This window comes from Callospermophilus lateralis, chromosome 6 (assembly GCF_048772815.1).
Source record: "Callospermophilus lateralis isolate mCalLat2 chromosome 6, mCalLat2.hap1, whole genome shotgun sequence".
Lineage (NCBI taxonomy): Eukaryota > Metazoa > Chordata > Mammalia > Rodentia > Sciuridae > Callospermophilus > Callospermophilus lateralis.
The window spans coordinates 146,809,428-146,821,488 of record NC_135310.1 but is presented as its reverse complement, the minus strand read 5'-3'; the positions used below and the strand labels follow the sequence as shown (position 1 = coordinate 146,821,488).

Sequence of the window (12,061 nt, the reverse complement as noted above, 5' to 3'; positions counted from 1 at the left end):
GAAAGATTTGCTATAGCATCTTTTCATGATCAGTATGTATGCATTGATTACACATATCTGCCCAGGATTGTAAAAGATGTAAAATAAATAACGCACGTAAAATACATAAAAAGATGTAAAATAAATAAAAGATGTAAAAATAAATAAAGGTTTTTACCCTCAATTTAGTGAGATAAAAATAATACACAGGGAACAAAGGCAGACCAAAGCAGAATGGAAACATGATCGTTCAACAAATAATTTTTAAGAATCCCTGTCTTAGGCTATTTTGTGCTTCTATAACAAAATACCGGAGACTGGGTAATTTATAATAAACAGAAATGTATTGTTTCATGGTTCTGGAATCTGGGAAGTTCAAGACTGAGAAATCAGCATCTAGGGAGAGGTTTCTTTCTGTGTCAATCAATGGTAGAAAGGCAAACAGAATAAGAGATCGAAGGCACAGCCCCAGCCCTTCTATAATTGGCATTCATCCATTCTTCATGACCTAAAGACCTCTCCTTAATCTCAACACAGTTGGAATGGGCATTAATTTTCAACACATGTGTTTGGGAGACACATCAAACCTTTCCATTCCATTAGAAGTGACCAGAATAGTGGAAAGACTGAGAGTCAGAGACAGGGGAAGACGTGTTCTGTCCTAGCTCTGCCATTCGCCACTAGATAAGTCAGTTAACCTCTCTAGCCTTTAATTTCCACATAGTATCATAAAAAGTATTAATATCTACAAATAACAACACAACAATGCTTAATATCATTCACACACACAGGTGTATGCACATACACACCACTTAATTTTACTTACCTTATGTCTTTTGAGCTTAAGTACACCTAGTAGGTGTGCAATATATGTGGGTCAAATGAGTGACCAGCATCTTTTGATTAGATCATGTTATTGACCTCAGATATATCACTTTCTGTTTTTGTTGCTTTGTTAATGAATCTCGTATTTCTTCATGTTTAAGAAACTGCAGAAAGGTAAAATCTGGGAAAGAAGAAATGGATGATAGCTTTCACCTGCTGCTTAGAGACCTAGAAGCAGATTCATACCTTGCAGATAGACTGATTAATGACAGAAAAATAAATGTTATATTGTGGTAGTCAGAGAAGCAGTAGTTGAGAGCTATAACATCTGAATTCTAGTCATTGCTCGAATACAAAATTTGGTGTAGGGAAAATACAAATCAACCTGTCTCGTCTTCTATTTTCTTTTACACATATGTGATTTGGATTAACTACATTTAAAGGTGCCTCTTTAAGCTCTACTTATATACTTATCAGTTAAAAAAAACTCAAAAAAAATCTTTTGTTTCTTTTGTCTTGCAGAAAAGATACATTATTTAACATTTGTATTCCATAATCCTTCCAGTTGGTGTGATAGGAATCAACTAAAGAATGCATATTCTATAAAGCTCAAGGTCAATGTTGCAATATGATGTTTCTATAGGTCCTTAGTAATTTGTATTTGTCTTTAAAGATCCCATTGTCTGGCATTCATTTATAACCCAATATAGAATATGTTTTTCCTTGTCTAAAAAAAAGGGGCTTATCTTTAAGTTAAATTAATGTAAACTTTGGTTTTCAAGCTCATATTAAATAGCCTGATAACTTTTTTATAAGTTTCTAAAATAAGCCATCTCTTTTATGCATAGCACAAATTAAATTCCTATCAAATCTGCTTCAGAAATAAAGGAATCTTTCCACCATCATATTTAATTTCTTCATATCTTGTGCTCATTAAATTCAGAAGTTAATAGCACATAAATAAAACATGGCTTTTGCTTCATGAATTGCATGTCGAGTGCATGCATTTAAAAGCTTAGTGGGGAAAATAAGGAAAACCCAGTAAACCAAGCATGCAAAACCCTAGCCTATTTTCTTTTCCTTTGTGCAGCTAAAGATCTGGCAATTTTTAGTTGTTAGAAGATTTAATTTAAAAACAAATTATGGTATCATAGAGTCTTTGTGTCTTTATATTAATCTAAGTTGAAAATCATTTTCCATCCCTTGTCTTTTAATCTGTTTTCTTCTGTCAGAGGCTTACACCTGATGGGGAGATGCCTATGGCCGATGCAGCCAAGCTCTACTGGGTGTTTGTGAGAAGCAGGCAGCCGGGGATTCTTGGTGTGATGATCACGATGCTACTTTACATTCTCCTGTTCATCATTTCTGCCCTGATTTTGTATTTGTATTGTCTCAGGTAAGGTGCTTCCCTTCCATGATTTAATTCTTCAGCATGTTTAGCTTCTAGTCTGGGAATGCAGTTAACTTGTGCAAATATGGTTCAAGAAGTTAGTGACATCTGTACATCACTCAGGTGACAATGTCTATGGTGATAGGCAACACCCACCATGAAAAGCAGCCAAACAATTATTTGTCTTTTACAGAAATATTTCCCCCATGGAAGAGAGAGCTGATTTCACTGTGAATCATTATATTGATTTCTCCAAACTAAGAATCAACATGAAACCAGTTATCCCCTGGTATCCAAGGACAGGCTGGGAAATTTCCTGGGAAGCTTGTCTACAATTCTTTTTTCCTCTGTCTTCCAACTTGCTTTCTTCCCACCCTTCCCACTGCCTGTCCCAAATCACCAATGTAAGAATCAACCTCTGGCTTTGATCTGCAAGTCATAGGGTCATCAATTTAATAGTGTTTGTGTGTGTGTGTGTGTGTGTGTGTGTGTGTGCACGTGCGCGCGAAGAACAATAAGACAAGCAGTAAAAAGGGCTAGACAGACATTTTTTATTGATTTTTTTTTCCTGCTGGGCAGAAGCTTTTCAGTTTGGTGCAACCCCCCCTGTTTTTTTTCTTCCTTCCTTCTCTCCCTCCTTCCCTTCCTTCCTTCCTTTCTTTTTTTGCCTACACTTCTTGGTTTCATATCCATGAAGTCATTGTCAGGATCATTGTCATGAAACTTTTAACTTGAGGGTTTTTTTTTTTTTGTATATTGTAAAGATAAGCATCTGCTGAGCTTTGGCTCGCTCTCTCTCTCGCTCTCTCTCTCTCTCTTTCTCTCTCTCTCTCTCTCTCTCTCTCTCTCTCTCTCTCGTACGCAGGATTGAACTCAGGGGCATTTAGCCACTGAGCCACATCTCCAGATCCCCCGTTTTTTCTTTTGAATTTTATTTAGAGATAGGGTGTCACTGAGTTTCTTAGGGCCTTGCTAAATTGCTGAGGCTGGCTTTGAGCCTGAGATCCTCCTGCCTCAGCTGCCCAAGCAACTGGCATTACAGGCAAGCACCACTGCACCCTGTGTTGGATCTGTTATTTTTTCAAATGAATTTCATGACTGCTTTTTTGATTTCTATGAAGAAAGTCATTGGAGTTTTAATGGGAATTGCATTTAATCTGAACAGTGCCTTTGGTAGAATGACCATTTTGATGATATTTTTCTGCCTATCCAAAAGCATGGGAGTTATTTTTATTTTCTGAGGTCTTTTTAAATTTCTTTCTTTAGTGTTCTGTAGTTTTCATTGTAGAGGTCTTTCACCTCTTGTGTTAAGTTGATTTCCAAATATTTCATTTTTTGAGGCTATTGTGACTGGGGTAGTTTTCCTAATTTCTCTTTCTGTTGATTCCTCACTGATGTATATTAACACAATTGATTTGGTGTTAGTTTTATACTTTGATGAGTTCATTTATGAGCTCTAAAAGTTTTCTGGTGGAGTTTTTTGGGTCTTCTAAATATAGAATCATGTTATCAACGAAAAGGTATAGTTTGAGTTCTTCTTTTCCTATTCATATCCCTTTAATTTCTTTCTTCTGTGTAATTGCTCTAGCTAGAGTTTCCAGGATGATGCTGAATAGAATTGGTGAAAAAGGGTTTGTTCCAGTTTGTCTGTTCCAGTTTTTAGAAGGAATGCTTTCAATTTTTCTCCATTTAGAATGATGTTGGTCTTGGGTTTAGCACAGATAACTTTTATAATGTTGAGGTGTGTTTCTACTATCTCTAGTTTTTCTAGTGTTTTGAACATGAATGGATGCTTTATTTTGTCAAATGCTTTTTCTGCATCTACTGAAATATTCATGAAATTCTTGTTTTTATGTCTACTGAAGTGATGAATTATATTTATTGATTTCTGTATGTTGAACCAACCTTGCATCCCTGGGGTGAACCCCACTTGATCGTAGTGCACTATCTTTTAAATATGTTTTTGTATGCTATTTGCCAGAATTTTTATTAAGATTTTTTTTCACCTATGTTCATCAGGGATATTGGTCTGAAATTTTCTTTTCTTAATTTCACTCACATCATCCTTTACGTCATGGATCAGTTTAACTAGTGCATTCTAAACTCCTTCTCTGACATTTCTTCCACTGTGGTGTCAATGGATCCTGTTATTGGAGCATCCTGGTTTGTTTGTGGTGCTTTGTTCCCTTATTTTTTCATGTTGCTTGTGTGTCTACTCATGTAGCCCATATGGATCTGAGGTGACACAGTTTCTACCCTGGAGAATGATAGTGTCCTTGAAGGTTTCCAGTACCGTGCCATTAAGGGGGAGATAAATAATATCCACAACCAATGCAAACAATGTGCAGCATTAAACCAAATAGCTCCTGCTGAGACAATTGCAGTTTTGTCAAAATAAACAGAAATGATATGTTCAGTTATTGATTACAAAAAAACCCAGTAAATTTGCAAAAGGGTTTGCCATTTCAAATGACGGACAAGGAGAAAACAGAAGTGATATAGGATGTGAAGATTATGAGGGAGGAGGAAAGGAAAGAAAGTAAAAAAAAAATAAAGGAAGAGTGAAAGAAGAACAATAGAAGAAAAGAGAGAAAGAGAATGAAGGGAAACCGACAAGTGAGAAAAAAAATGTGTGTGTGTGTGTGTGTGTGTGTGTGTGTGTGTAGTAAAAATTTTGAAAATAGAAAAAATTAAAAACAGAAGAATACAAAATAAAACTGAAATATACTAACCAGCCATCCTGATTCTCAATAAACTGATTCATGAAAAATAGCTGGTTTCAAAAAGGATTGAAATGTTAGAGAAAAAAAAATGATGGAAAGTTGAAGAATTGTTTCCATTGGAGAGCAAAAGATTTTCAGCTTCTCTTCTCCGCTGGGTTTGGTCTGGAGTGTCATGCTTGCTCCACCCTTAGAGTGGGGTTGCTAAGGAGAGAGAATTAATCGTGGAGGCGGGACTCCTAGAGCAGGGGTTTAGGTTTAGATATGCCCCAGGCTCTTTGCTGAATGCCAGTTGGTCTGCAGATTTTAAATCAGCCCATCTCCAGGGCCCAGCAATTACTGGTCCACACTGGAAGACTGTACCCCAGAGATCATCCCTCAGTTCCACCTGTGTGGGGGAAGACCCAGTTCTTAGTCCACTCCATTACCTGCAGAACCCCATGTTTCCTGGTCTTGGGTTCAGTCTCCAAACTCAATCTCTTCTGCCCTCTACCCTTTTGAATTCCTGGTCAGATGCATCTCTTCCAGCCTGTCCTGCAAGCAGCTGGGTTGGAGGGGAAGGGAAGAGCTGGGTGGGTTTCCATGACCAGTAGTCCCCTGTGAAAACCTCTATCCAAGCTTGATTTTCTCCTGGTCTCTTAGGCATATTCTGTCATGCAGCATTAGTTTGTCAGGACTATTTAATGGGTCAGCCTCTGATCTGCCAGAAATTGGCTCCCTCTGCTGCCAGCCCCCACATGGTGGCTGCAAAATGGTTCCTTCCTGTGTCCTCCACAGGTCACTGAAAAAGATGTGATTTCTTTCCTTTTTTTTTTTTTTTTTTTGGTGTGTGTGTGTGGGGGGTGGGTGCTGGACATTGAACTCAGGGATACTCAACCACTAAGCCACATCCCCAGCCTTATTTTGTGTTTTATTTAGAGACAAGGTCTCATTGAGTTGCTTTGCATCTCACTTTTGCTGAGGCTGGCTTTGAACTCGAGATCCTCCTATCTCACGGCCTCCCGAGCAACAAGGCAGGAGGATTGTAAGTTAGAGGCCAGCCTCAGCAACTTAGTGAGTCCCTATCTTGAAAAAGAAAATAGAAAGTGCTGCGGATGTAGCTCAGTGGCTAAGAATGTTTGGGTTTAATTCCCAGTACCATGATAAAAAAAAAGAAGGAGAAGGAGAAGAAGGAAAAGAAAGTAAACTTTCAGGAGTTAATGAGCTAAATTTCCATTCAGATTGACCTTGAAATATCTTTGATGTTGCCAAGGGAACATAGGCTATAAGAAGTTTGAAGATGAATGTAGAGCTCAGGCAAGTCAATTGGCTATGATTTTGTGGGGTGGAAGCCTTGGGCTTCATTGCCTTGCAGGATGGAGGCTAAACCACAGTGGGTGAACTGAGTCCAGAATGAGAACAAAGGGTCAGCACTTACCCACTCTTTTTCCTGAGAGCTCTGCTCCAAATGGACAGTGGTTAGAAAAAGATCGCTTAAAAGTGACTTCTAAAAATGGTTGTGGCTTGAATCTACTTCTAGGCAGAGTTGAAAATTCTACAGGGAAGGGAACTGTTACCAATAACCCAAGCAAAGGAGGATGATAGGTTAAGGAAGGTCTCTGAAGACACGCAGTGGAGCATAGAGACAACTTTGCACAGAGACAACCTGACACAAAAGACCTTGTCTCATGATGTGATCGAGGAGAGGAGAGGGTGAATGCAGATGCTGGGTGGTTTGCGGCAGGATGCAGGGAAATTCGCACAGTAACAGCTATTCTTATTGGAGGAGGTGAATTCCCTCCTCAAATCTTCCTTCAGTAGAGGGATCATTCCCTGATGTGGCCCTTAGGTCACTAACAGCTGTAGTAAAATTGCCTAGCTCTCCAGGGCATGTGTGTTATTTAGGTCCAGGCTTGGTTTGTACTTTGACATGTCATAAGTGCTGTATGTCATCTTTCCAGGGCGCTTCCTTTCCTGGGGAAGGCAAGAGTCTTCTCTGATCATCTGGTTTTCCTTTGACCACTCGCCTGCAGTGTAGCCTGAGGGAAAGTTGTCTCATTCGCTAGAATTTAGGCATTTCCTTGTATAACAGGGTAAAAATAACACATATGTGTAAATTCTATGACGCTCCACATGAGCAATCACTCTATTATTTCAAATGACTAGTGCTTCCAAGAGAAGTTAAAGAAATGAAACACTACATCATGTAGTTTAGATTTCTATAAGTAAAATTCACCAGATATTGTTATGTATCATTTATTCCCCCACCAATACATCTCCTTTCACTTAAAATAACTGTTTACAGCCATACTATTCACTGAGATATACATTTTAATCCTCTAGATTAATTATAAAGTACCAAAAAAGTGAAGAATTTGTGCACCAAATAGTTAGAATTTAAACTTTTGCTACTTAAAACAAATGGGCATTTGCTTTAAAAAAGAAGAGAAAGATGACCCTATGGGGAGGTCTACGTAGGAATGGGAAGCTCAGTAATGGACACAGAATGACTAAGATCAAAGCAAAGGTGATGAAGTGTATGGCCATTATAGAGAAATAATCTGGAAAATGTAGGGTAAATAATACTCAATGTAGCTCCTACTGTCCTGCCATGTTGGAACTGGGCATGCTCAGTTATCCCAAGTAGGGTTTTGCTTGTATTTTAGAAGCAGATGCCCTTAACATTTTTTCCCCTTCCTTCCTTCCTTCCTTCCTTCCTTCCTTCCTTCCTTCCTTCCTTTCTCTTCCTTCCTTCTTTTCTTTTTTATTTTTTAATCTTTTTTATAATGATAAAGTAATTTCCTACAGGGAAAAAAAATATGTCTTTTCTATCTTTTCCATATGCATCAATAAAGTTCCTCCAGTGTGTGAACAACAACAACAACAACAACAACAAAAACCTCTCCATACTGCTATTCATAAGGTATCTTTCTCTGAAATGGCCTGATGCTGGGTGAACCAGTTCTATGAAGGAAGCGCCATCCACAGCAGATGTGTCTAGTCAGTGAAACTGGGTTTTGCACTGGCCTGACAATAATACAGAGACCCAGACGTCCTGAGGACTTACCTTAGTGAAAAGTGCCACTGTAGAATTGCACATGTTGACTGACTTAGGTCAGCGTGTGCCGAATCCAAATGTTAACACAGCCACCCTAAGTCGTTCTGTGTTTTCCATCGAGGCTGTGGAGACAGTAGTGAAAACACAGCTGGCACTATGGGGACAACAGTGAAATGAAGTCTCTTGTGCTGGTTGTTAATAGAGAGTTTTGTTTGGCTCTGGGCACCGGAAGCTCACATTGTGGGGTCTGCTGTGTAAGCCCCAGATTGGGCCCTCTGGAGGGCCGCTAATTGGCTGTCATTCCTCCAAAAGCCTGAGTCATTTCTTGCTGAAGGGATTCTACTAGAAAAATTCTCACTCCCCCGTAGCTGTGGTAGGAGAGGTGACTTGAAAAGGCATAATTATTTTGACTTGATTTTATAGGTAGGAAGAATAAATATTTAGGCAAAAATTGAAACTGCAGAAAATAATCAAAAAGTAAGTGAAAAACACACCAATAATTTCCTCATCTAGACAAAACATTGCTGATCGTAAATTTATTCTGATTTTTTCCTACATATATTTATTTTTACAAAATTGAAATTATCTACCATAAATATAACTTCATGTGGTGATTTTCTACTTAATATTATATGATACATTTTGTATTCTTTACTAACTTCATAAACATGCAATGCCTGTATGACATTTAAGTATTTCTTTATTGCTGGGCAATAGATTGTTTCATATTTAATGCATCTTATAAATAATTCTAATGAACATCTTAAGGTACATGGTCGTGTCCACATTTTAAATTAGTCTTTGCATAGGATCCTAGAGACCCATGCATAACAGTTCAGATCTTGTGATGTTTCTAAGACACTTGATAGGTATTGCAGAATTGTTTCGAGAATGTTTTATGGGTAAGGAAGCTTATAGACCTATATTCACATCATGCATTAACCTTTTTAGTCTAATACAGAATTTCATGATTTTTCCAAATGTGTATTCTTTTGCTTACTAGCTTCTACACATTCTTAATATGTTCATTACTCATTTATATTTCCTTTCCTGTGAATTGCCTTTTAACTGTCGTTATCTTTCAAATGTTTTTCCTACTCAGTTATAGGAGCTTTATAGATATTGACAGTGTTAACTCTTTTGTCATAGTTTGAACAGATATTTTCCATTTCTTAATCACTGTATAAGTTTATTTTGATTTTAAAATAAATACATTTACATGTGGCAAAGTCTTTTATCATATTGTGACTTATTTAAATGGCTCAGTTTTTTAAAAAGCCTTCCTCATTTTGAAGTTTTATAGTTATTTCCTTCTGTGTTTATAAGGTCTGATTTTTTTCCATTGAACTTCTTATCATGGGCCAGGTGGAAGTCATTGGAATTGGGTAGTGTCAAGATCTAAATGGAGCACCCTTTTATCTGTTTTTACTGGTGTGTTGTTTACCTTGATATAATTACTTAATTATATCAAGTTAATATATATAATAATCCATATAATTAATTAATACCTAATGATATTAATTATTTTCCCATCCTATTGAGTTTTAAGCAGTTTAGATTCTTCTGTTTCTAGTATGATGTACAAAATGAACTTCTTTTTTTCTAGAGCTTCTTTTGCAAAATTCATCTTTTTTACCAAATATTCATTTTTAGGTATTTACCATAAGGGTGACGGATGGGGTGAGCCCCATCCATGAGTTGGATGTATGTCTGGCCTTGCACACTCCATCCCAAAAAGTCTTCATTGGTATCATACGAATGTGGTCTGATTATAAATCCTTAAAATCTGCATAGCACCAAAGATCTACAAGCTATTTACATAGTTCTTTAGAGTTTGCAGAGAATGGGCAATCATAGTTTAAATGTGATACGGCTGAATTACTGTAGTATGCTGATTTTAAGTCCTGTGGGTATAGATTGAGGAATGGGATAGCTGGGTCAAATGGTGGTTCCATTCCAAGTTTTCTGAGGAATCTTCATACTGCTTCACCAGTTGGCAGTCCCACCAGTCTCTCCATGTCCTCATCAACATTTATTGTTGTCTGTATTCTTGATGATTGCCATTCTGACTGGAGTGAGATGAAATCTTAGTGTACTTTTGATTTGCATGTCTCTAATTGCTAGAGACGATGAACATTTTTTTTCATATTTTTGTTGATTGATTGTATTTCTTCTTCTGTAAAGTGTATGTTCAGTTCCCTAGCCCATTTATTGATTGGCTTATTTGTTTGTTTGTTTTTCTTTGTTTGTTGGTGTTAAATTTTTTGAGTTTGTTATATATCCTAGAGATTAATGCTTTATTTTGAGGTGCAGGTGGTGAATATTTTCACCCAATCTGTAGACTCTCTCCTCACATTATTGATTGTTTCATTTGCTGAGAAGAAACTTTTTAGTTTGAATCCATCCGATTTGATTCTTGATTTTTATTGCTTACACTTTAGGGGTCTTGTTAAGGAAGTCAGATCCTAGGCCAATATGGAAGAAGATTTGGGTCTACTTTTCCTTCTATTAGGTGCAGGGTCTCTGTTCTAATGCCTAAGTCTTTGATCCACTTGGAGTTGATTTTTTGGCAGGATGAGAGATAGAGGTTTAATTTAATTTTTCTTCATAAGGATTTCCAGTTTTCCAGCACCATTTGTTGAATAGGCTATCTTTTCTCCAATGTGTGTTTTTGGCATCTTTGTTTAGCATGAGATGACTATACTTGGGTGGGTTTGTCTCTGTGTCTTCTATTTTGTACTATTGGTCTACATGTCTGTTTGGTGCCAATACTGTGCCATTTCTTGTTTATAGCTCTGTATTACAGCTTAAGGTCTGGTATTGTGATGCCTCTTGCTTCATTTTTTTTTTTTTTTTTTACTTAGGATTGCTTTAGCGATTCTGGGTCTCTTATTTTTCCAAATAAACTTCATGATTGCTTTTTCTATTTCTAAGAAGAATGTCATTGGAATTTTAATAGAAATTGCATTAAATCTGTATAATGCTTTTGGTGGTATGGCCATTTTGACAAAATTAATTCTGCCTATCCAGGAGTATAGGAAATCTTTCCATCTTCTAAGTCTTCTTCCATTACTTTCTTTAGTGTTCTGTAGTTTTTCATTGTAGAGGTCTTTCACCTCTTGTTAGATTGATTCCCAATTATTTTTTTTTCAGGTTATTGCAAATGGGGTAGTTTTCCGAATTTCTCTTTCAGTGGATTCATCACTGATGTTTAGGAATGTATTAGATTTATGGGTGTTGATTTTATATCCTGCTACTTTGCTAAATTCACTTATTAGTTACAGAAGTTTTCTGGTGGAATTTTATTAGATCTTCTAGATATACAATCATGTCACTGGCAAATAGTGATAGTTTGATTTTTTCTTTTCCTATTCATATCCCTTCAATTTCTGTCTTTTATTTAATTGCTCTCGCTAGAGTTTCCAGGATGATGCTGAATAGAAGTGGTGAAAGAGGGCATTCTTGTCTTGTTCCAGTTTTTATAGGAAATGCTTTCAATTTTTCTCCATTGAGAATAATGCTGACCTTAGTTTTAGAATAGGTAGCTTTTATGATATTGAGGTATGTTCCTACTATCTCTGGTTTTCCCAGTGTTTTGAACTTGAATGGGTGCTGTCTTTTGTCAAATGCTTTTTCTGCATTGATTATTCTTGAATGGATTTTTGACTGCTGCTCCGTTGCCTGAGAACATCAGACTCTCTGTCCTTCATTCTTCCAAAGTTCACTCTGCCAGTGATTCTCCAGGGACTTTCCAGAAGCCTTCTCTCTTAGACTGGGGTAACACTGTTGATCCCTCTTGTTTTGAGGCTTCAGCCTCTTGGAAGGCGCAGCTACTGCTTCCTCCAGCTCTCCAGTCATTGTGAACTATCCAGCTTCTGGTTGTATAAGCCAGTCTAATGAGTCCCCTTTTTATAATCCTACCTCCTGTTGATTCTGTTCCTCTAACCTAACTAATACACTCTGATAGAAATGGACTATGCGCATTATGACTTGCTTGAATAGGAACAGACCTTTTTCAGAGGTTTAGATACGATATCGCGTCAGCTCCAGTAAACTGGAGAGTTGTAATGAAAACAGCTCATTGCTGTGGGTACATGTACTTCAGGGTCC

General features: G+C 37.3%; 1 protein-coding gene across 1 annotated transcript in view; it reads left to right on the top strand.

The window, feature by feature from the left end:
* The window catches only part of LOC143402207 (uncharacterized), a 290,523-nt gene that overhangs the window by 201,085 nt on the left and 77,377 nt on the right, over window positions 1-12,061 (top strand). Inside the window, exon 17 of the mRNA XM_076859608.1 lies at window positions 2,037-2,200. Within this exon, the coding sequence (XP_076715723.1) occupies window positions 2,037-2,200 (164 nt within the window). The remainder of the gene's footprint in view (window positions 1-2,036; window positions 2,201-12,061) is intronic.